At 34.7% G+C, this 26322-nt stretch overlaps 1 protein-coding gene across 1 annotated transcript in view; it reads left to right on the forward strand.

Moving 5' to 3' along the window:
- Positions 1–1927: 1927 nt before the first annotated feature.
- TMPRSS15 (transmembrane serine protease 15) overlaps positions 1928–26322 on the forward strand; it is a 114401-nt gene continuing 90006 nt past the window's right edge. Inside the window, exons 1-7 of the mRNA XM_090270433.1 lie at positions 1928–2208; positions 6272–6402; positions 6682–6749; positions 14060–14211; positions 16826–16870; positions 18422–18457; positions 25981–26112. Of these exons, the coding sequence (XP_090126559.1) occupies positions 2067–2208; positions 6272–6402; positions 6682–6749; positions 14060–14211; positions 16826–16870; positions 18422–18457; positions 25981–26112 (706 nt within the window). The 5' untranslated portion in view covers positions 1928–2066. The remainder of the gene's footprint in view (positions 2209–6271; positions 6403–6681; positions 6750–14059; positions 14212–16825; positions 16871–18421; positions 18458–25980; positions 26113–26322) is intronic.

Raw genomic sequence — 26322 nt, forward strand, 5'->3', positions numbered from 1 at the left:
AAAATGGGAAAACAAAGAAGAAGACCCCAAGTGAAAGGAAAATTGAATTTTCCAGAAAAACTAGATGAAATGAAGGCAAGCAATTTATCATATAGAGAGTTTAGAGTAATGAGTTTAAGGATACTCAACAGCATGAGAAAAAAAGACATAGACACTGTAAAAAAGGACCAGTCAGAAATAAAGAAACCAATACCTGAAATAAATAATACTCTGAAAGGAATAAAAAGTAGGTTAAATGAAGTAGAGGATAGAATCAGTGATTGGGAAGACAAGGTAGGAAAAAACACCCAGTCAGAGCAGCAAAAAGAAAAAATAATTGTAAAAATGAGGAGAACTTAAGAAACATTTTGGACAACATGAAGTGCAACAACTACTGCATCATAGGGGTACCAGAAGGAGAAGAGAGTGAGCAAAGGATCAAGAACCTATTTCAAATCATAATGACCAAAACTTCCCTAATGTGGTGAAGGAAAAAGTCATACAAGACCAGGAAGCTCAGAGAGTCCCAAACAAGTTGGGTCCAAAGAGACTTAGACCAAGACACATCATAATTAAAATGACAAGGCTTAAAGACAAGGAGAAAATCCTAAAAGCCATAAGAGAAAAGCAGGGAGCTACCTACAAGGGAGCACCAATTGGACCGGCATCTGATTACTCAACAGAAACATTTTAGGCCAGAAGGGAGAAGCATGAAATATTGAAGGTGATGAAAAGCAAGGACCTACAACCAAGGCTCTTTTACACAGCATGACTGAGGATTTTAGAGTGCAACATTTCATTCTCTTTGTTCAAGGTTAAAAGAGAGGAAGAAAATTAGCTATTGCTTATTTTAGCCAATTGTAATATGCCACAATTTTAGTGTATTAAGGGCCTCTGATCTAGGACTTCATTACCTCTGGCCAGTTTTGCTTACCCAAACAAAAGGCAAATGGGTTTACTTTGGACAAGGTTTCATTTCATCTATAGAGTGGGGTAAAAGCAGGTTTTCAGTTGTGAGTACACAAAACACAGAATTTATCCTTGTATTCTTATTTATTTATTATTTTATTATTTTTCCATATGAACAACTGTAAACCTACTTTTGCCCTACCTGTATTTCTTTTTGAATTTTTAGATACATTGTTATTCAAGGTCTGGCAGTTCCAGTGATAAGCTGTACTTAACTTGTCAGGAGAGTCTTGATTTTCCCAGAAAGCATAGATCTTCAGTTATGAGTATAGTTATCGTAACTTGTTCTCTCGTTATAATTGGCATGTTTCTAAAGTCCAGAGCAAGTGAACAATACCTTCCTTTCCCAGAACACCTTCTTAAAGTAGAAACAAATGCTTTATTTCTCCCACAGCAGTTACTCCCATTCACTGATAACTGCACAAAACCATAAACAGTAGCCATTTGACGCCCTGTTTAAGTGGATTACCCTCCAAGTTAAATCAATACTGCCTTACATTGCATAACTTTACTTGGGTAATAAAATGAAGATTAAGGAGGACAGATGGTAATGGGGAAAATACAATTAAAAAATGAAAAAGAAAAGATGAACAGGAAAAATTGTAATTGTTTCAATATTAGACATACACACATATACACACATTGAACAAGAGAAATGCCTTAATATTATTTGAGTCACAGCATAGAATGTTGATCTGTTAAGAACTCTACATATCAAATGCATGTGCCTAGTGACTAATTTGTCTAATATGAATTTTATATTTTTCCAAATGGTTTTCAAAATGATAAAGTATCATTTTTGTTTACAACATGCATTTAATTTCATTCATCTTGACAAATGGCCTGTTCAGATGATTAACATTTACAACTCTAGGTATCTCTTTGCTCTTTTATATCTTCTTAAAGATTAACTGCCCTTTTAAATCTACTTAATGTATAGAGACATAGTGTTACCACCAGAGCACACACAATGCGTCTACACTGACTAGTAATACTAGTGTAGACTTCTGTGTTATTTTCCAAAACATTTTTGAACATTTGAGATTTTTCTCTCCAGTTGGTGCAGGTTTTTCTATCCTCTCACAGTGTTTAGATCAGCATACCTACAGAAGGCAAAAATGGTGGCAAAAAGAAGTGTGCCTTCAGAGCGTCCTCTCAGCACCTATGAAATTGCGTTTGCAGCTCTCTTTGCCATTTTGGTGGTTCTCTGCGCTGGGTTAATTGCAGTGTCCTGGCTGGCAATCAAGGGATCAGAAAAAGGTAAGCTGACTCCTGGATGCACTCTCAGGTGAATGCACCCACGCTAATCCCAGTCGCCCGTCAGTATACTGTACTCCTTGCTGTGCTTTGAGGACAAGCTATTTATGCTGTCTCAGATGCTTTGTTGTAGTTTACTTCAAAGAATGAGAGAAAATGTACTTGACCTATGATTTGAAACTTAATTCAGAATTCAAACATGAAAGATGTTTAAATAAAAATTGTTAAATATCTTTCTTAGTTTCAACATCTAACACAGTGGGTTTTATAGCCTGTGGGTTAATTCTGATAGAATTTAAATCATAAACATGTGAAAATATTGTTGACAAGTTGATAAATCAACAAAGTTAAAGAAAAGTATTGTTTATTTCTAGAGAGTGATATCTTTATTTCTTTGTTAACCTAACAACTTTTATTGCAATAATATAAAGGAGTGTGGATGCAAATGGAGAATTATAAAAATCCGAACCTGCCTAGGTACCAAATTATGATAAGCAGAAAAAATAAGAAGAGGTAATTATTATTTACAGCTAAATTATATCTACTAAAAGCTTTTCAAGGACCTTCAAATGTATTCTCTTGTTACAACAAATGTATGAGTTACCTTCTTTTCATAGGTAATGAATCAGAGACAGAGAATTTAAGTAACTTGTTTAAATTAAAATTATTACAATATCCTGTATATTCAGAGCACAATTGTTATGGTCAAGAAGTTAACATTGGTATAATTTTACTAACTGAACTGCACACTTTATTTAAATTCCACTAGTTTTTCCATTAATGTCCTTTATTTGTTGAGGATCCAATACAGAGTTCTATAAAAGACTTAGTTATCATGCTTCCTTATTCTCCAATTCATTACAGGTTTCCTTTTTTTTTAAGTATATTTTACTGATTATGTTGTTACAATAGTTTCAATTATTTTCCCCTTTGCTCCCCTCTGTCCAGCACCCCTCTTCTCTCCAGCAATCCCACTGCCCTTAGTTCATGTCCATGGGTCGTGCATATACAGTCTTTGGCTTCACCCTTTCCTATATTATTCTTAACCTCTCCCTGTCTATTTTGTATTTAGCAATTATGCTTCTTAATCCCTGCACCATTTCGTCATTTCTCCCCCTTCTCCCTCCCAGCTGATAACCCTCCAAATGATCCCCATACCTATGATTCTGTTCCTATTTTGGTTTGCTTAGTAGGATTTTGTAATTTTTTAGATTCAGTTGTTGATAATTGTAAGTTTGTTGTCATTTTAATGTTAATAATTTTGATGTTCTTTCTCTTAAGTAAGTCCCTTTGACATTTCATATAATAATGGCTTGGTGATGATGAGCTCCTTTAGCTTTACCTTGTCTGGGAAGCACTTTATCTGCCCTTCCATTCTAAATAATAGCTTTGCTGGGTAGAGTAATCTTAGTTGTTAAGTCCTTGTTTTTCAACACCTTGAATACTTCTTGCCAGTCCCTTCTTGCCTGCAAAGTTTCCTTTGAGAAATCAGCTGAGAGTCTTATAGGCACCCCTTTGTAGGTTACTCTCTATTTTTCTCTTGCTACTTTTAAGATTCTCTCTTTATCTTTAACCTTTGGAATTATAACGATGATGTGTCATGGTGTGGTCCTTTTTAGGTCTAGCTTTTTGGGACTCTCTCTGCTTCCTGGACTTGTATGTCTATTTCTTTCACCAAATATGGGAGTTTTCCTTCATTATTTTCTCACATAAGTTTTTAATTTCTTGCTCTTCCTTTTCTCCTTCTGGCACCCCTATGGTTTGGATGTTGGCGTGTTTAAAGTTGTCCCAAAAGTTCCTAAGCATCTCCTCATTTTTTTCAATTCTTGTTTTCTCATTCTGTACTGGTTGACTGTTGTTTTCCTCCTTATGTTCCAAATCATTGATTTGAACCCTGGTTTCCTTTCTTTCACCATCGGTTTTGTGTGGATTTTCTTTCACTTCATTTAGGATAGCCTTCACTTCTTCTCTTATGCGTTTGCTGTAGTTAAGCATACCTATCAAGCCTGTGAGCATCTTTATCGCCAGTGTTTTGAGCTCTACATATGTTAGGTTGGCTATCTCCTCCTTTTTTAGGTTGGCTATCTTTTCATTGCTTAGTTCTCCCACTGGAACCTTGATCTGTTCACCCTTTTGTGCCATACTTCTCTGTCTCTGCATCTTGACAGGCTCCTGTGTTTGTTTGCCTCTGTGTCTTAGGTAGAGCTGTCAAACCCATTACGTTGTAAGGGGCAGAGCCTTAAGTTCTCATCAGTCGAGGGCGACCTGTTTCAGCATGTTGTGGCGCTGTATGTGGGGGAGGGGTCTGAGAGGGAACAATGTCACTTGCTCAGCACTTGCCCCTTTTCCAGGCTCTTCTCCCACTTTGTATGGGACCAGCTCCTCTCTAGTTGTTACCCTGGCTGTTGTTCCCAGAGTGGGTGGGTCTGCAGACATTCTAGGACTGTGGGAGCCCTTTAAACAAGCAGACTCTGCTGAGAGACTGGCAGTTTCTTTCTCCACCCCAACCCACACTGGTTTGCACAGTCAGAAGCAAAGAGTCTTGATTTTCCCTGGTGCTGGGACCATGAGCTGCGTGGTCTGTTCTGGTGCTGGGAGTGCTCCCCAGGTGTCTCTCCTGACTTTTTAAAATGTGTGACTGCATTTTCTGCCAGCCTACCACTGCCACCGCTGCTACCGCCACCACACTACGTCCTCTCTGCCCTGGCTCTGCCCCTCCTACTTGTCTGGGAGATTATTTCTTCTTTATATCTTTGTTGGACTTCCATGCAGCTCAATTTTCTGGAACTTCTGGTTGTCTCTAGTTTTGAGGTACTTGTATTCCTTCTTAGTTGTGGAAGGAGATGCAACGTGTCTAAGTCTCCATCTTGGTCAAAAATGCTGTTTCCTTGTCTTTTCTTGTCTCAATTTTTTTTTTATCTCTCACATTTAAGCATGCAAATCTAAATGTAATTTTGAGTATTTAAAAAATAAAATAGTATAAATAACATGTTACATCAAATATGCAATGATAACTATTTAAACTAAATGTATGTTTATTGTTTAAAATTTTATTACTAATGCTTCTTCTGACCCAGAAATTTGTTAGTATATAATATATTCTGGCTTCTAAAGTTAGTCAATTCTATGCCCAAATTCCATATCTGTTACCTGTGACCTCTATTAGTTTGGGAAATATTCTTAGTGAATTTAAGCTCCAGTTTTCTCATCAGGAACAAGAAGAAGAAGCTTCTTGTCATACCATGTCAATGTGAGAATTATGTATCATGATTATTACATTTATTATGATTTCATCATTGTGTAAGTTTTAGTTTAAACAATTCATTTTAAATAAAAATATATATCAAAGAAAATATACTGATGAAAGCATTATGCAGGACTTAATTGCACATTTTAGTACCCACATTTATATTCAATTTGTGAGCATTTCCCTTTAAATTTTTTAATATTGGGATAATATATTTTCTGCAACATTCTCAATAACTTTCCCAATAACAACATTCACCATCTAATGGCAAAAGGTCAGACATGTCCATTTTATAATTATTAGAGTGAAGAAGTAGTTTCAAAGGTATGTTTCAAAGTAACGCACACAATGAAATCTTCATAGCATTCACATGTAGAAAATCAGCAGTGGCCCTGGATGCAAGGTGTCCAAAAAGTAACTGAAAGCAACTACAAAACTTGCAATGGTCCAGTTCTCACCATGTTTCCTTGAATCAGTTCCTGTAATTGGTGGAAGTTGATCATCCCTGTATTGCCATAAAGAATCTCAATAGTAAAAAACAAAACAAAACAAAACAAAACTTGAAAACACAGTGTGGGTTAGACTTGAAAGAATAGAAAAAAAATTAATAGTCTAAAGGAGAAGTTTAATTTTTAATCTTTTAAAACAATGAGATAAGGAAGAAAAAGCAACTGATTGTAAAACATGAGGACTGGAAAGAAAAAGCAAAAAACCTCAGCACAAACACATGAAGCAAGAATTTCATATCTGAACCAGAATGTGCATAGTCTCTCTTATAATTCACATTTTAAGTGCTTTATTTCTTATTAATTTGTTTAGATGCAGTAGTTGGAAAAAATTATGAAGCCAGAGGAATACTGAAAATAACATCAGGAGCTACATATAATCCTAATTTGCAAGACAAAGTCTCAGTGGATTTCAAAATTCTTGCTTTTGACCTTCAGCAAATGGTAAGAGACTGTCTCTCTTCAGCTGGTTTAAAATTTCATTACATAGCTTCACTACCTACTTGTCAAAAGTTCCATGGATTCTGTTTTCTTACTTTAAAAAAATTAGTAAATGAATATAATATGCCCAGGATATTTAAATATGTGAGCCTGATTACCCCAGAGAAGGATATTGCCTCCAATGCAGTTCTAAGCAAAACTTTAAGATTACAATTTAAATTTCTAAACAAAACTTTAAATCTTAAATTTAATATGTTTTTATTTAACTTTTTCATTTTTTAGATAGATGAGATCTTTCAATCAAGTAATCTGAAAAATGAGTACAAAAACTCACGAATTTTACGATTTGAGTGAGTATGGCTCAAAATTGTTCTACTGGTAGAAAGGAAGCACGAAGTCACAAAAGAGTGATCTATTTCCTCACATTTGCAAAATAATGTCACCACTTTTAGGAGAAAAAGGAATATTTAAAATTTTCAACATTGTTATGGGGATTGATATGCTTTCATATAAGTGGCCAGTAATAATAATAACTGAATAATAGATCTTACATTAATATGTTTCTCCTGAGAGTAAAATCTTGCAGAGACACATGGAGGGGGCTGAGTTCAAATGTATGGAGACACAAATAGAATGTCTGATTTGCTATGAACATGTGGAAGTAACTTGGTTATTATACTTCATTTGCATTTTAAGCCGTAAAAGAAAAGGACTGTTCATTTGTACCCAGAGGCCAAAAGGCTGTACCTAGAATAAAGCAAGTGCTCAATAAATAAGTGAATCTTAGATTAATGGGATCCTGATATAACTCTATAATGAATACTTGTATCAGGAGTTTTCTTCACTACAAATTACCAAAAGGCCTGAGGAATTAGGGTATGACTCAGCAGAAAATTATCATGCCAGTTAGAATCTATAAAACTAAGTTAATAGGAAGAAAGTTCAAGAAAGGAAGTGCCATTTTAAATGGGAGATAAAGAGACTGGGACAGGAAAAAGACCAAGCAATGCAAGTCAAGATAAGGGTGGGGACCCTGACATAGGCCACTCAAACCCTTAGGTAAGCTGGGCTGATGGCGACAGACCTCAGTTACCAATGTCCATCTCACATATTGTTTCACCTGGGAGGTAAATAAGTGTTAGTTTGGGGGTTGCTAGGGCCCTGCAATGGAAGATAGCTATCCCAGTCAGGGAGGATGACAATGAGAAAGCTCCAAGCCTACAACTTCAAATGAAATCCCAATATGAGAGTTCCAGACCAAGGAACAGTGGCCTCATTGTATTTTTTCCTGACAATGCAAAGTCACTACCTGTAAAACACAAATAGATGTTCATTTTACTTTTACCCATTCACCATTTAATAAATGTACATAACTTATGATGTACTATCTATTGTTACTAAGCAGTTGTATACACAGGGGTGGGCAAAGTAGGTTTATAGTTGTTCATATACAAAAAGACCTGCAAGTTATGATTATTACAATAATCATATTACAAAAGAATGTCAAAATGCAAGTCTAAACCCACTTCTGCCTACCCCTGTACAATTTGTATTTCAGGTATGCAGGAGAAAAAAAAAATTTAACTGATGTAGTTTAGCCTTTGCTTGTCTACTTTGGCTTGGAATGCCCACAGCCTCGGAAGGAAGTTCATTCTCATCCAGGAAAAGAGATTTATACTGCTCAAAACAGATTTCCTCATGAGAAGATATTTGTTAAAAATTAGGAACCTATTTCCGATGTCACTATGAACATCATTATCATTACTCTGTTATATTTATTTTTCTGTATAACTTCAATTGCTAGAAAATTATTTCTTGCTCTCAACCAAGTGTTCAATTCTTTGGCTTTCACCCACTGATCCTAGTTGTAGTTGTTTTTATAGAACAGAAATATCTCTATCTTCCTATCTCACTCCTTCAAATACGTGAAGACTGTCCAGTGTGGTTATCCTAAATGCAGGTACTCTTCTGGGGTTTCGCCTCGGAAACTCACTCATTTCTTGCCTTCTGTTTGTCCTTCCCACCCACCCTCCATAGGCTTCAGCAGCAACTGTACCGTTTTACCTGTGAGGTCTCAAAAGCAACCAGCTTACTTTTCCACTGCCTGGACCCTCCTTTCTTCCTCATTATATATTGCATCTCTCCATAGGATCTATCCCCACATGCCATTAAGAACCAGTCCCTGTCACTTCCTCAGGGGATACTAACCTGGCAGTCCAGTCTGTGTTAGTACCTTGTACCTACATATAAAGTAACAGTCCCCATAATATAATGTGATTGTCAGTTTGTCTGTCTGCTTATTAGACTATGATTCCCCTCAGGGCAAGGAATGTGTCTTTGATATCTGTATTTTCAGAAGCTAGTTAACATCTGGCTCAGAGTACATGCTCTCTAAAGTCCTCGCTGATGAATGAGCTATTTATGAAATACCTGGTTTTGCTGTATTGAGTACTCTGTTAGGTGTTGCATGTTTTCCTTTAACCCATGTCCTATAGAGATGAAAAGGTGTCCTCTCACTTTGGCTTTAACTTTCTGTGAGAAGAGAATTTTAATTTTAAACAAGTTCTAAATGAGTTCTCCAGAAGCACAGCAGTGTTAATGCTTTAAAGAACCCCCTCGGGTTGAAAAGGTGGGTCATGGAAGGTGTGGTGGAAGATGCGGGGCACGGTCAGAGAAGCACGGGTGGAGACTACTTGCGGAGAAGAAAACGGAAGCCATTCTGGTAAAAAAACAAAAATACAAGTTTAGATTTTTTCTCTCCCCAGAGCATGTGCGCTCTCTCTCTCTCTCTCTCGCTCTCTCTCTCTCTCTCTCTCTCTCTCTCTCTCTCTCTCTCTCTCTGTCATTCATTCATTCTTTCTTTTTTTCTTTTCTTCTTTCTCACTTACCTACCTACACTCATCCTTTATTTTGTTGTATTTTCATGACATCTTAGCCCAGTGCCCAGTCAGCTCTCCCCTCACCTGCTGCCCTCATACCTATCTGCAATACAGACGCTCCTCCTCCTGTTTTCCAGGCCTATTGCCTCTGATAGTAGCCTCTTTTATGGGCCCAATATCCGACTAGAAGGAGATAATGTGGACTCGTAGAAAAGATTAACTTGTCTTTCTCCAAGTGCTATTTTTAAAATAGTTATTCAATATTTATTCTATGGAGATAAAACCTTGCATGCAAGGTTTTTTTTTTTTTTTTTTTAACTTTAAGCTACTTGTCTACTTTGAAGTGAGTGGAACTGATTTCCCTTCTTCAGTTTAGTAGGGAATTGAGTGTGGAGCTCTGCATTTAGCATAAATTCAGAATTATTTCTCTACGGTGTTAACGTTCTTTGAGGAGGGCTATGTAAGGTACCAGCCTCTCCTTCACTGGGTTCTGCCCACTGAAATCTATACAAAGCACAATAGCCATTGCAGAGTTTATTAGGATAGTTTTCCTAATGGAACTTTTCATGCTTACATATTATAATAGGCTGGATAACGTTAGTTTTACTAGGTTGGGAAAATTTGCTAAATATAGACTTTTATACAGAGGGAGATCTGGTGAGTTATCAAAACCCCAGCATTTCCTTTAATATTTAATAAATAATGTTTTATTTCTCTGGATGCTAAAATCACCATATTTGAAACTGTAAATTATTTCAGCTGAGAAATTTTTTCTCCTTCTTTATAGCTGCCTAGGAGACCAATATAGTCCCTAAACCTTGATACATATTTTATAATGATTCTCAAATAATATACTTCATCAGTGTAGAAATCCTTCCCTTAGTTGTATCTGGATTACTTTTAAATCAGAAGTGAGTTTTTGAAAGATGCAAAGGAATTTTATACAAATATCTGTAAGATAAATTGAAGGTTGATACTTAGGGGGATTGAGAGAATAAGAAAAGAAATTCTGAAGCAGGAAAGAGAGTAACAAGCAAACGTTTAATTTACTATAAATAATCACATATAAAATGGCATATTTCACTCAGAGGAGAAGTGGCAGACTCCTAATTACCTTTATAAATTTTTTGAATTTTAAACTCTACCTGATAAAATCAAAAAACAAATAACTGATGTCTCAACTAACTAACAATATTCACACTCACTGTGAAAAATGCATCTAAAAATCCTTGAAAAATCCTTTCTCTTCTGTTACTGATTTTAATTAAACTCACATTACATCTGTATATTGTTGAATTATAGCACTAGGGAAACCATTAGTCATTAACCTATCTTTTCTCACTTTAAGTCAACTCCTGCCCCCTGGTTAAAGTCTGCAGGTCAGACAAATGGTTGACTCCCCTCTAGGAACACTCTCTGTTACTCTGCTTTTTGGAAATTGCTTTGACTCATAGAGCACTTAGCAGCTGATTCTTTTAATAAAGTGCTGTTTACCTTCTGTGGTGATAGTAGCTTATTGTGCCCTTTGAGCACAGATGAGTCACAAAGTTAGTAAAGAAGACTTTTGTTTACTCAGCAACCCTAGAGGTTATCAGTACCATTAAAGAAAATAAAAGATAAGAAACATTTTGATTTATTGCACACAGGCTTTCTGTACAATGACAGGATTTATCTGCTTTTAAAAAAAACTCAGATATTCTACTGGAACAAGTACTTTGAAATGAAAATTGCCATTTACCTTAATAAATAAAATCAATCACAGAGCAGTGATATAGAGATCATTACTAAACTACTAAAATAACAGCTTTAACATTTTTATTAGGTGAAACACAAATGTTTTTTATGGTTTTTCTGGTTTCTAATATATATCTCTTTTATCTCAACATTTACACTGAATAATAAAACATATTTTAAAGAATACAACTATATGTGGATATAAGACCTGTAACTCCTGTCCTTGCAAAGCATAAATTATTAAATGCAATGTATAATTCACAAGTAAGAAAACACATCTTTCATACAAAGGAGTTTTATGCCTGAGGATGAACTAATCCAGTTACTTTCAACTCAGTGAAAAAAAATTTCTGATTTGTACTTTCTCTATCAAAAATATCTTACTTCTACTTCCTTAGAAAAATAAAAGCAAGTGTTCAGTCAAATTAAACATGTGGAAATTACATAAAGAGAAAACTCAGATTTAGTCAAAAGTAGAACTTTATTTTAATCATATTTAATCCTGTTCATTTAACTATTTGAGGGGTGGGGGTTGTTAAGAAGACAGAAGAGGAAGGAAAAGGGGAGGAAAGAAGGGGCTAAGGAGAAGGAGGAAGAGAGAAGAGGGAGGATTCTATCCCTTGAAAGTATGAAGGCTATAAAATATATAAGCCTCATCCCTCCCCACCCCCCCAAATACAGCTAGGGATTTTCCAGATCTATTTGGTTATGAAATTCTGGTAACAATGCAAGGTAATTGTCAATGTGCATCCAGGTAAATACGTTGTATTGTCAGAGATGGTGTTGGGAGTGGGGAGTGAGAACTGCTGTGTAAAAACACATCTGGGAGACATCTTCTCCTGGATTTCATTCCCATCTCTGATACTAATTAGCTGTAAAACTCTAGACAAAATTATGTACATTACTCTGAACCTCAATCTCCTTATGGCTGAAATGACAATTTGGCCAACATCAGGTGCAAAAGTAAAGTAATCTCCCTTTTCTGGAGCTTCTCTTTAAGTAAATAGCTGGTGAAGCCTGTCCTGTAAAACGCAATTAACAGAACACACAACTAAAAGTTCCTTAAATGGTAAGCATTTATCTTCTGTCATCACAAGAAATTTGAAGGTTTCACCAGAGGTTAATTCAGTAACACAATAACAGTAACATAATCAATAATTTAGGTGCTTTCTTTTTTCATTTGTTGTATTTAGTTTGTCAATCATAGCTTGCCCCGTGGTACCAAGATGGACGTGACAGTTCAAGCAATTGCATAACAGACATAATAATGTTCAACAGAGAAGGCCAGTCGTCCACTATAAACCATTATAAGATATGGAAAAGGTTTCCAGGAATTTCCCATCCTTGTCCGCTCACATTTCATTGACCAGGGTCTGGTCATATGCCCATTAATAAGGTTGGAGACACCATCACCACTTGTGAGAAAAAGGAGAGGCATCCTCAAATAAGATTAGGGATTGGCCAGCATGGAATTAACAAGTGCCAAAGGGTAGATAAAAACAGTGTCTGTGACAAAATGTATGCTTTTCGAGGACAGCATGTGACTCCATACATGGGCACATTTTGAGAACATTTAACTGAATAGTTACTAAGGAGTATTGCTACTTGCAAGATTTGGTTACTGTGATTTAAGCAAATAACTGGAAACTTAAACATTGTAAGATTTTTAAATTATTTAATAGAGGTAAAATGTAGATTATGTATCAGAGTACCCTGTTTTCTTTAAAAAATGAAAAACCAACTACATAGAAAGCAATCACTTCTGCAATACTGTGAACCTGAATAGCAGCACAGACATTGGGAAGGAATATACTACCAAGTGGAAATGTTCATCTATGATCTTTCAGAAACATTTTGATCTTGTATACAGTCATGGAGGGGAAAAAAATGCAATATCATTTATTCTAAGTTCTATCAAGATAGATAGATGAACAGATAGAAAAAGAGCACTTGCGGAGTTGACAAAATCCTTCAAAAAGATCATTAACTTATAGATATTATAAAGATATGAGCGTAACTGCCTAAATTTTGGAACTAGCTAAGATAGCATGCAAAATTTGGCTCTCCCTAGGCTGGCTCTTAAGAATCCAAGTGCACCCTGAGTACCCCCAGTTTACTGAGGACTACAGAATAGAGATCAGACCTAGAGTCTGTCTCCCCAATGGTTGTGTCCTGAAAGCGGAGCATGAGGGAAATATAATAGAAAATGAGACAGGAGAGGAAAAATCACTCACATATCTCTACTGGGCCAAAATTGTATTCAATTTTCTGTTTCTTTAAACTGGAAGCAAATAACCAGTGAATAAAACTTTTTAAATGCATGCTGTAGAGCAGGGACTAAAATAAAAAGGAAGATGTCTTGGGCAATATAATTCATGAACTCTAATGTTATGGTTTGAGATGATGTTGGCAAGATAATCCTGACTCTTGACTACAGAGTGAAAATCCTGTAAGGCTCCAATAATCCAGGTATGCTTATCTTCTTTCTATCCTTAAAATAGAGCATTTTTAGATATTTCATATTACTAATAGAGAAAAATGTAGATATAAATTAGTTGCCATAAGCTTGCTATCAGGTTTTCATCAACTGCTCAGAAAATTTTTCTCTGATTTCAGTAAAACTACTTTAGACTTGCCTGTATTTAAAAATCATGTATGAGAAATTTACAGATCCACACTCTCGATTCCTTCAAACAGTAAAATAAAGGTAAATGTCATGAAACCATTTGATTTGGTTTAAATTGGCACAGGTAAATCTGGGAAACAGCCTGCCCTGGAAATTTGTATGCTAATGTGGAACTCAGAAAACTCAGATTTCAATTCTGGATCTCTCTTTGTGTTCTTGAAAAAAAAAATTAGTCTTTTAATTCCTTTTTCTTCCACCTGTCAAATAAAGATTGCACCTGATATTGTCTACCTTGCACAGGTGTAATGGAGAATAACAAGGTGATAACTACAGAGAATTCCAAAGAAATCTTACAGGACTTGAGCCCAAATCACTGGAAGAAGGCTGACTTTTTCTTCTTGTGTCACCTTTTGCTTTGCAGAAATGGCAGCATTATAGTCATATTTGACCTTTTCTTTGCCCAGTGGGTGTCAGATGAAAATGTAAAAGAAGAACTGATTCAAGGCATTAAAGCAAATAAATCCAGTCAACTGGTCAATTTCCATATTGATTTGAACAGCATTGATATCACAGGTATCTGTGAACATTATTTGATTTCTTTGAATCATTAAGCTATGAAATTAAAATCCTAGTGATATACCAGGGCGCAATAGGATCACCCTTAGCTTCAGGAACATGTCTTATTGCTTGAGCTAACACATTTACCTGAGAAATGTGATATACAGAGGAATCATATTTGAAGAAATACACCAGTGATAAAGTTTATAAAATATCAAATATCCAAAAGGTTCTAAAAATATTGGCATGGCATAAATGTTTGTGGGTCTTATCGCATTCTTAGCATTAGTTCAGCACACCCTGACTTTCCAGAAATTCTGCATCAGAGAGTGAGACTCATTAGTTTCTGAGTCACAGACACTATCAGATTACAAAGTCAAGTGACAAATCCAGTCTCTAATTGAGAACTTAAAATAAAGAGAGAAATGAAAAGGAGGGGTCAATGAGTTTGATTCACCCTGGTTACTTATTTATATATTAATCAAACTTTATTTTCAAAATGACAAATGATTTTAAGATAATAAATCAAAGGTGAAGACGTATAGGGGATCAAAAATAACAGCAGACTATATGCCTATCAAAACTTTATTCTAAATTTTTCATTCTAGGCATCTTCTATTCACTTCAACAACCATTTCACTGTGTACTTATTTTGGTTGAAAACAATAACTGTCCACAATCCCTTATGTGTAAACCTTGGTGCCAATCATGTTTTGGAATTTAGATATTTGGAGATGTCAGGAAGCTAATAGACATACAAATATCCACATCAAGTGGAATAAAGGCAAACCCCAAATAGCCTAATGTCAGTTAAAATACAGTTTTACTGCTGAATGAGATCAGGCCACGTAGGTTTGCCTCTGAATCAAATATATAAACAAATGCAAAATTTTTGTTTTGTTTTGTTTAAGTTTTGTGATAGTAGATATGAAATTGTGGACATTCCTTTCCTTTACAACATTGGTTCATCAGACACAGTTTCCTCTTAAGTCTCCTGCTGTGTCCTGTGGTACCTGTTCTGTGAAAAGCCAGCTAATGTTCTCAGTGCCTCCTCTACAGATGGTTTGGTACCCTCAACTCAGCTTCCAGAGCAGAGGCAATTTTAGATGGTTGTCTGATTCAGACGCACTAAAAACTACTGTTAACTATTAGTATTAGCTAGAACATATGTGTTACCTATCAACACATTTACTCCTCATATTGATCTTATTACATGATGTTTTTACTACCCTCCTTTTGTAGAGAAAACCAACACAGATAATTTTGGTAAATTGCCTTCAATCACACAGCTATTTAGATTTGGATCAAGGTTTCTGACCCAGGCAATTTGGACCCCAATGTCTGTGTTCTTAACCATTATATTAGAGTTTGAACAGTGTTGACTGATTTTTTTCAATAGTCAATTTCCTTCAAGAAAATTGATTTCTTGCTATATTTCTTAGAATGTGCATCAGGTTCTATAGATCTACTATGGCCAATAAACTGACAGATATGCTCAAACTTACTTTAATAACTCCTTGCAGTTGGGCTATTTGAGGGAGGAAAGTTTGTGGTTTAAAAATATTTATTTATTCAGTAAAACTACATCATTTGAGTTAACTTAGAATAAGCACTGTGAATGCAATCAATTACATCACAACATCAACTCAAGAATATGCTCTTGAAATTATATTTAATTTCTTGAACTATGTTGAAACTTTTTATAAACATGATACCAGCCTTAATTTTAAGTACTTAAATTTAATATTCACTTCTAACATGTGAATTCTGAAATTTAGTACATTTTACAATTGATTGAAAATTTCACAAATACTGTGGATTTTTACATAGTATGCTGTATAACTAAACATAATAAACATGAAAATATCTTCTTTATGAAAATATGGTATAAACCTTGCTATTTTCTTCATCAATAATCTACCATATATCATTTATGAAACTTTGCTATATATCTTGTAGAAACAAGACAATGCAAAATGAAGAAACAACCTGGTCAGTAGAAGAGAACCCACCTTTCAATGCACTTTCAGTAAATGTAGTTTTGAATAAAAATAAATACACTGGATGAGGGTTTTTTATAAGCTATACTTTGGCTTCCTTTATATATTACATAGTTGTCATAGTTTTGTCATGCAAACAAAACATAAATTTTTAAAATCATAGAACATGAAAGGTGAAGAAGATAGTCAGATTTTTTTATGTGAAAAGCACTTTATACTCAAACAGTAAATAGTTTCTAGCAGGTATGTGCATGATTATTTTGATGTCTTCTTCAGTGCAACACCATGTGTTCTAGGTCTAAGAAGATCTGATGTGTAATTTTATATTACCTATCTTACATATAAATTATTCTATATAACTATAATGAATAAACACATATTTTATTAAATGATTAAAATAAAGCAAACTTTTTACATAGGCAAATTTTAAAGAAATAATATACAGATTTTGGAAATTTGTCAAATGGATCACAATCATATAATAATTGGAACAGTTAGCATGACATAGGATAAAACAGGCACTGAAAAAGATCAGATACCCTTTGAATGAGTATTCCTACTACACTCAATGTTTTGTAATATATGCATATTATAAGTTCAAGCTTCAAATTAACTTTATTTTATTATAGCATCTTTGGAGAATTTCCCTACAGTGAGCCCTGCAACAACTTCAGGTCAGTAATATGACATTTTAAAAACTAACTTGGTGACCATCAAACTCCATGACATTAGGGAGGGATTCTTTTTTTTTTTTTTTCAGTAGCTCTTTCTGAGACATTTACTATTTATATTAAAATGTAGGAGGCATACATTTGGTAAGGAATAATATAGTTTATAATATTGCAGAGTTTGTAATGCCTAGTTATATCTGCCAAGGATATGCATTTCCAGTTTCATATTTTAAACTCTATAGACCTATGTATACATGTATGCATGTAGTGTGTGTGAGTCACTGAGCATGTCCCTTTACCCCTCTGAAATTCTGTCTTTCATAAATCGTAAATAATACAATTTTCTTAATATTTCAGATGTCATCCCAAATATCAAATTTATATATATATATATGATTTTTAAAATGAAAAGCATGTTTATGTGACCCCAAAATAAGACTCTGATCATGCATTCTTAGAGGTGAAACCATAGCATTCATGAGGTCACTAGGAATGAGGGAAAGAAAATTTCAAAATGTCTTGCACACTTTGAAAAGGAGAATCTAAGACTTAAGGTTAACTTTGCTCTTTTTCAGCATTTTTCTTTACCCCATCTTTCTCACTACAGTTGGTCACTACTGCTCTTTAAACTTAGAACTTCACTTCGTTTTATCAAGATCGCACCACTATGAGAAGAGTTTACTTTGGGAAATTATCAATAATTAGAATTAACTGAGTTATCTTAAAATGTAAAATTATTCTTTTATAGAAAAATCATTTAAATTAAAGTCATAGATATTAACATTAATCCTGACTCTGTCAACTACTAGAATCACTGAGCACGTCTCCTTACCCCACTGAAAATCTGTTTCTCATAAATCTTGAATATACAATTTCAGAATTTATCCCAAATATCAAATTTATATATAAATGATTTTAAGTGAAACTTGTTATAAAACCATAAAGATGTTATTTTTTTGTATCCTTCATAATCATGACCATTTCTACACAATCTGAAATCTCTATTTAAAAAAAAAATATATCTACTTGGCCTAGGTACTATATTTTACAAACAATACCTTATTTAGTTCTCAAAATAATCCTGTAGAGAGGTAATAATTTTTCCACTTAAAAGAGTCACACAGCTATTAAGTGTCAAACTCATGAATTGAAAGCAATTCCTTTGGACTCCAAAGCCTGTGATCTAAGCATATACCAAGTCTCTATTTCAAATAACATCAGATTAACCCAGAACATTTAAGTCTACAGACACTGCAAAACTAATGAATCCTATGTTTAATTATTTTCAATAATGTAAAAGTCATATTCTGTACTTTAAAAACACAAGATGCTTAAAAATCTGAAAATCACCCCTCTACAATTCTAAAGATCAATGAAAACAAAATATGTATTTTTAGACCCAGATACAAATCATATATTCTTAAGATACTAATAAGTCACAGTAACTTAAAAAAAAGACTTTCAAGTTAAATGTTAAACAGGAAGAATATACAATAAATTCCTAATAATACATTTAAAATGTAATAGTTATTTCAATGTCATTTATTTTTACAGGCAAGTTAACAACCAACAGTCCTCTCGCTACCTCAGGTCAGTTTTAATAATATTATTTCTTTCATTTTAAAAAAGTTTTCACTGATGGTTCATTTCAGACTCCTGAGAATTCTCTGATAACACAGCAGTTAATGTTATCCGTACTTTATAGATAAGAAAATTAGAGCTTAAAGATTTGCAGCTTTAGCTTAAGATTTCACCAGAAATTAACAATATATTTTGAGCTAATGCCTGGATTATCTGACCTCACTCCAGCCTTCTATTAGAACTTCGGTTTTTATCTATTGCTAAGAACACAGTCAGTGGGATCAAAATGTAGGTTTCATCAGATGGAATAAGTTTTGTCTTTGATTATTCTCTCTGCATGCAAGTTAGACATGCTTGCACTCTTTTCTGTTCACTTTAAAAATAAAATAGCCAGTTATTTTACACAGAATGAGGAATTGCCAGAGGAATTGCAATTCGGAACACGCAAACTCTGACAAAACCAAGAGAATGTTACTTTATAGAGAAAATGGGGGGAATTAAGAGGGACTGTTAAAAAACAAGAAGCCCTTTGGGAGACACAGAAGTTTGAATTATAGTGACTTCCTATTGGCTGAGTCATAGTGGTTTGCTATTGGCTGGGCCTGTTCCTAGGCAAGGAGAAAATCCTGCTAAAATCTGCAAGGTACAGTGAGTGGTTGTGTGTGTGAGAGCTCCCCAAGGAGGGCTTTCTGACTTTATTTTAAATGAGATTTTTTTTTCACACCTTCTAACACCAGTACTGATTGTCAAAACAGCGCCGAAGTAACCTTGAATTTATTTATTCAACAATTTTTCATTAAATGCATACTTTGTGCCAAGTCCTGGTATGTATCTTTGATGTGACAATTATCTGGATTTCTAGTAATCACTGTTCTTTTATCTATCTGCTGGTTAGCTAAAGTGACTCTCTGTTCCTAACCTAACCATTAGGTTGAATTGCCTGCATGTGTCCCTAATCTCTTGAAGCAAACTCCGTTCTGGCAATATTGCATAGATCTTTGGCTCTTAAAATAACATTGCCATTTTTGTGTTATTCAAATTTATATCAGTTATATACATACAAGGAGAGGACATTTCTATGTAGATACCCTTCTGGGTAAGACTGAATAATTCTTGTATAAAAGGACTGATGTGATGTTTGAAAAGCAGTGATACATGAATCATTAAAATGCTTTATGAAACAAACCATCACACCTCAAAATTCATAGAGGTCTTTTATGGTGGGATAAGCCTGCCTGGTATTCTATTTAGTTGTTATTCATATAGCTGCACAACTTATGGAAAAATAAAACTGCTCTTTATCCCATAGTCCCTTCTCCAATGTGGAAGACTAAGGCATCTAAAATCACCTTTCAACACACTTTCAAAAAATTACTTTAAGTTGACAATTGCTAATTTGTTTAGCCTAAAAGTAAATGGAAAAAGATAATTTGAATATATTTTGATTAAATTATTTTCAAATCTCTGAAAGATAGCAACAAGTATTCAAATTAGTTCTCTGTCTTCTATGTGTCAGTGTATTGATTCATTGAGTGATTCATATAACCCACTGAGGTTGCCTTAGGTATATAAATAGTCCTAAGAGAAATATAAGGTCTGTCTGGAGGACGTTCAGCCACTGTTAATATAATGAAAACAGTTTGTGTGACGTCAATGTGGCCTGGCAGCCAAGGATAGTGGACTGGAATGTGCATTCGTGAACAATGATGACTTCACTGTACTTGTCAATGGGGGTGGTAAACCCTGATGAGTGAGCATGTGTACTGTGTGGCTGTCACATTCAAAATGACTAAGTAGAAGATTGAATCTGCATCAGATTTTGCCTGAAGCTCGGAAACTATTTGGATGATCCAGAAGGCCGCAGCTATGGGCAACTGGTGATTGGCAGCTTCATCACAACACACCCGCTCATGCATCACATCTCTTGCAGAGTCTTTTGGCAAAATATCAAATCACCCAGTGACTCAGCTCCCCTATAGCCCAGATTTGGCTCCCTGTTACTGACTTTTGGCTTTTCCCAAAACTGAAATCACCTTTGAAAGGGAAGAGATTTCAGAGTATCAATGAGATCCAGGAAAATACGGCAGGTCAGCTGATGGCGATTGGGAGATCTGTCTGAGGTCCCAAGATGCTTACTTTGAAGAGGACTAAGGCATCATTGTCCTAAGTACAATTTTTCTTGTATCTTTTATTCTCTTCGACATATGCCTCTATTTTTCATATTGCATGGCTGGATACCTCTGGACAGACCTCGTATGTGGAACAACTTAAGGAGAAGAAAAAAAAAATCAATCTAAAAGCAAGAAATCCTTGGAGTTAAAATGTCCCCTTTTACTATCCAGCAGACATACCCATCAAAAATATAAGAAATGTCTGAACCATATTCCCAGTTTCCTTTGCCAAAGGAAATGATGAATGGAAGACAGAGAACATAGGGTAATGCTCTTCCCATGCTTTTCTTTCCTGAGGAGTGGAGCAGAAATCTCCTTTCCTACATATATTTTTAGTTTAGCTTTCACAGTGTAAGCAGTTGTTATTCAAAATGATAACTAAAATGTAACATACAATTCTCAGTCATTGAAAAAGTATAATGAACCCACCATTACTAATTTCACCAGTTACTCTATATGTAGTGCTTGGCAATCTACCTAGTCTTTTTAAACTTTATATCTATTGCCTGAAAGATAATTAAGACATATATCTTAGAGAGTGGTCATAGTATTATATTAAGAGAGAGAATACAGATACCACAGTACTGTTTCAATTTATGGCTAGCAAAAGCACAACCAATGTTATATCCGTTCTCCCTTCCCCATTCTGACTTCGACAAAAATGCAGTTGGATAAATTTTTTTTAAAAAAAGAATTTTTAAAAACTAAACCAAGGTTAAGAAGAAAAATGATTGTACTCAGTAATGTTCATTTTAATCTGATCATTTATTTGACCAAAAAACTCCCTTTATGAAGTTTTCTGTTACTGGAGACTATTGAATTACCTTAATCAGTTGTCAAAGAATTATAATAAGGTAAGAAGGTGGCAAAATATCATATTCCCTCTTTTACTGGGTCCATGAGTCCCAAATCATCTTCCCCATTTATTCCTCTCATTCAGTAGATGCTATAGATTTATAGAGAGGAACGAGGCAATTAAACTCGAGAACCACAGTTTCCAAGCCATAATTTATTATGAATATGCTGTTCAAGGATGTTAAGTTTATTCTCATTTTTATATGCCTGGAAGACAGAGTTTGAGAAAAAGCAACAAAGGCATGCATCATATACCTGGAATTAATACTATTATAAATTCTGCCAGAGAAAATGTTTCTATGATAGTGGGTACAAAGTCTGTGAGGATTATGTTCTATTGTTTGACTGCCTTTGTTGCCAATTACCATAAAGTTTTACTAACCCATTTGGAACTCTATAGGAGAGAGATGAGAACCACGGTTGCGTTGCACTGATTTCTGGGCCGCTAAAGACCACCTAGAGGGGCTGTTTTGGGCAATTGTTCAAATGCTTGAAGGGTTTGTAGCATACAGCTTGTTCTAGTCATTTGTTACTTACTGTGTAGGCAATAATTGCAGAAAAACAAAGTCTCACTCTCATGGGCCCTCTCAATCTCATACAAAATGCAACCTTGCATTAATTCCACTATGTGGAAGGGTTTGGGGATTGAAGAAATATGACTGTCTGATTTAATGAAGAACATAAATTTGGGTAAAGAAAAACTAAGGTAGTGTAGAATTACGTTCCTCAATTTAATTGCCCCAGGACTATAACACAGGGACTTTTTCTGACCCCAAAATGCATTATGACTTTAAGTGTTTTTTTTTTCCTCTCTGCATTTAAGAGAACAACATGTATATATTGCTAAGCACTCGAGACATTTCTATGCACCTGATATCAGAACTGTTAAGGTATCTTTTCACTGTAATTTCCTTTGGATTGACCATCCCAGTCTTACTACAAAGATTAAATTTGTTCTATCAAAGTAGATGAGAATTTCTGTAAGGTAATATCTACTTTTTCCAACACAGTGTAGTAACATGAACTTCATCTCTAAAGGCAGGCATTCTTGGATTCAGATTTTACTTCCACTACCAAGTAAGCTACAAGGCTCTTGGGCTTCATTTGTCCCAAACAGCTTTGGCCACTAAGCATTATTACCCCCACTTAAATAACTGGGAAAATAAAAATTTAAGATTTCCAAAATACGATTTTCAAATTATTATCTTGCATGTAACACCTTTATAACTGATCTGGAAGAAAAACTGGATTTCAGTCTTTTCATCCTCCATACGCTAAACACAGAGCCTGCCCTAGCAGGTGCAAGAGGTTCATCAGCCCAATTCACTAGAAATTATTATGACTTTGGAGCATGCTGCAGTAATCACATTGAGTTTATACAGAATCCTTCATGATACAAATATAAATGGATAATTAAAACCTTTCATTTGCAGAACTCCAATTAATACAAATTTACTGGTGGGTTTTCATAGTATACCAGAAAACTAATATCCTGGAGGTAAAATACCATATAGATATCAAAATATGTGCAGGTCTTTTCTCACTCAAAATAACAGTAACTAATATTCAGGCAATTTGACCAACTTCTAATAAACAGAACCAATTAATATTCTCTTCAAATACAATTATTTAACTCCTTCCCTAAAATTCCCTATGGAGAAATACAGTGCAGACTTAGAAAAGGAATTAAAGAATTAAATGGCAAATAAAGTAATCCACAAATCGAAGAGCTCTAGTTTTAAGAATGGAAGGTCATTTCTTAATAACTGGCATATGGTGAATTTCTGTAACAGTTAATGTTTTCATCAATAGTTTCATTGGAATTTGTCATCATATATGTGTGTGTAAAAAGAGGTAAAAGATACAATCTGATAAAATTTTAAAATGTACTACCATTATATAACAATTATATTTATATTTCCCATACTAGTTTCAATTCGATGAACTTCTCTTTCTTCATTGACCTAGGCAGCCGAAAAGTGTTTATAAAGCAGAGTTTGGGGAAATATAGTACAAAATACACTAGAATTCCTAATATTTCCACTTGCAAATCAAAATATTTCAAACTAGACTTATTTTCTTATCCCACCAGCTGTTTCTTTTATATTCACTATTGTAACTAATGACCATTAGTAATTTAACTGGCTACTCCAGAAGTGTAAGGATCATTCTTAGCACTCCCTTCTCCACCTCCCTTTGTTTAGAAGCACATCTGGCCACTAGAGCCCATGGATTCTACTTGTAAAATAGTAACTGAGTCCATGTCTCATCTCCTCTGCTAATGTGAGAGTTTCAACCCTCACCAACTTTCACCTTCATCATCGAAACAGCTTCTCTTGTCTCCTCTCTCCACATCACTCCATCTGGTCCCAGAATTGTGTTAATGAACCATGGACTGGTTATATCACACACATATCTAAAAACTTTTCATACCATTGCCTATAGAGAAATATTTCTAACATTTTACGAGGACAAAATAAGTCCCCTAGAATTCGACACCACACTCCCTGCCTTGCACGATGTTCACAAACATACTTCCATCCAGAAAAGTTAGATTCATCTGCATTCTCTATGTTTGCGTGTTCTTGTCACACCATGTATGCATCCCATATACCTCTCTTCTTGGTACATTTTAAAGCATCCTTCAAAAATCCAGTTTTTGTACAGATGTTTACAATCTCTGCTTTAAAAGGGAACAAATTGCCCAATCCTTGTTTTCATAGTACTTTTAAAAATATCTTTTAAAGAACTAATTAGTTAATGACCCAGTCTCTCACTAAACTCCAAGTTCCATGAGCCTAGAGTCTCTGTCTTTCTCCCACTTTTGACTCCATCCCTTAAAAATTTATGACACAAATAAATAGACAATAAATACTTGTGGAGTGAATGAATAATCATTCATGACATCAAAGGATCCTGAGTAGTATTACCTGCCGCTGTGATTTTACAGCTGTATCTAAAGAGTTTAATAGACTATGAACAGATATGGGGCATAAGGAAGTAAGAGTCCCATGGGGAGTATTAGAGCAGACGAAACGTACACCTTCCTAGCTATACCCCATCATCTATTTTTTCAAAACTGAATACTTAGAATTCTATTAACTACTGTTAAAATGAGACATAGAGTTTCTAAAATAAAGCCTTTTTGTTGTTTATTTATTTAGCAAACATTTATGGAGTACTATTGACACTCCACCTTCCATGGGTCAGGGACTCAAAGACTAGGGACTCTCTTGGTGATTTTCTCATAGAAATCAATGGTGATAGTGTGCATTTACATTTCTCGAATGCCACTTTTATCACTTTTTCTATTGTCTTCAATGGGGGCATTCTGTCATTTGGGAATAGCTCTGATCTTTATCCTATTCAATTTTTAGATGTTAGTTGATCCCTGAATTTCCCAACGTGTATATCCTTTTTAACTGGAACTAATTACGAAAGTCTAATTTAGTTGTACATATACTCAGCAACCCTATTCATAAATGTCCCAAATTCAGTATTACCTTAGTAGATTCATTGACATAAGCACTTTTATTTTCCCAATTAATTTCATGGAGCATTAGGAGAAATTTCAGAATAAAATATATTTGTAAAACCCAGCAGATGGCAGTGCAGTGCTGGTTTTAAGATGAACAATAACAAAAAAAAATGCTATTGAGCTTAAAGATTTTTCAAAAACTTTAAACCTTCATTGTTATTCTGATCATGGACAAAAATATTCAAATTTTCACATTGCTCTTTATCTAGTGAGCATAAACAATGTCATTTTTAGAATTGCACCTAAATTTTCCAAGTTAATTTCTCGAAATAAGCTGTGTTTCTTGCTGCCTCTCTGCATGTAGATATATGGAAGAGGAGCAGGTGAGGGGCAGGACACCCTGAGAGGTGCATGTTGATCAGATCCTAACAAGAGTATGGCATGGAATCTCAGAACATCTGCCCCAAGCAGTAAACAAATACTGAAGGAAGTATTCATTGGGTTCTGCCACTACTCAATATGGCAGTGTGCTGGGAATTTTAAGTGTTATATCTTACTATAAAATGGCTTCAATTGACAAATTTGCTCTGCAGAATGCAAACCTTGAGTTCTGTCAGAATATTTTCAAACAATATGTTTATTAATAAATGAAATGATTACTAATAATGCAGATGATGTGGAAAACATTCCAATAAATGGTCCTATAAGACATATATAGCAATCCTAGGAGGTGTAAACAGTGGGGGCCATATGTTAAAACTGCAGTATTGGTTTATCAAGGTTAAAATCAACAAAATAAAAGTTCATATTTAGCATCTATGAAGAAACATTTTTTCAAAATGTAAAGTTATAAATTTTTACAAATGGTTAATTTATTAAATGAAACAAGTATTTATAGTAGAAATTGAAATATATGCTTATAAGTAGAAACCTAAATGACAAAAATACATAATAAATATCCAAACATTATACATATGGTAAGAAATTAAATCTAGTATGCAATAAAAATCCAATCTTTTCTTCTAAAGGAAATGTCTCAATAGAGTGCCTGCCTGGTTCAAGGCCTTGTGCTGATGCTATAAAATGTATTGCAACTGATTTATTTTGTGATGGAGAATTAAACTGTGCAGATGGTTCTGATGAAGACAATAAAACTTGTGGTAAGTAATGTTCCCTCCTTACTCTCCCTCCCACTTACTTTATATAGACTATGAATATATACTGTCAACATTAGAAACATCCAAACCTGTGGAGAATTTTTATAAGAGTTTACTTGAGCCAAATTGACAACATATGCCTGGGAGCAAGATCCCAAATGCTCTGGAGAATAACAATTTTGCAGTGTCTTTTATGTATGTGAAACTAAGGAG

The sequence above is a fragment of the Furipterus horrens genome, unplaced genomic scaffold, assembly GCF_987537825.1.
Source record: "Furipterus horrens unplaced genomic scaffold, mFurHor1.1.pri manual_scaffold_1, whole genome shotgun sequence".
NCBI lineage: Eukaryota > Metazoa > Chordata > Mammalia > Chiroptera > Furipteridae > Furipterus > Furipterus horrens.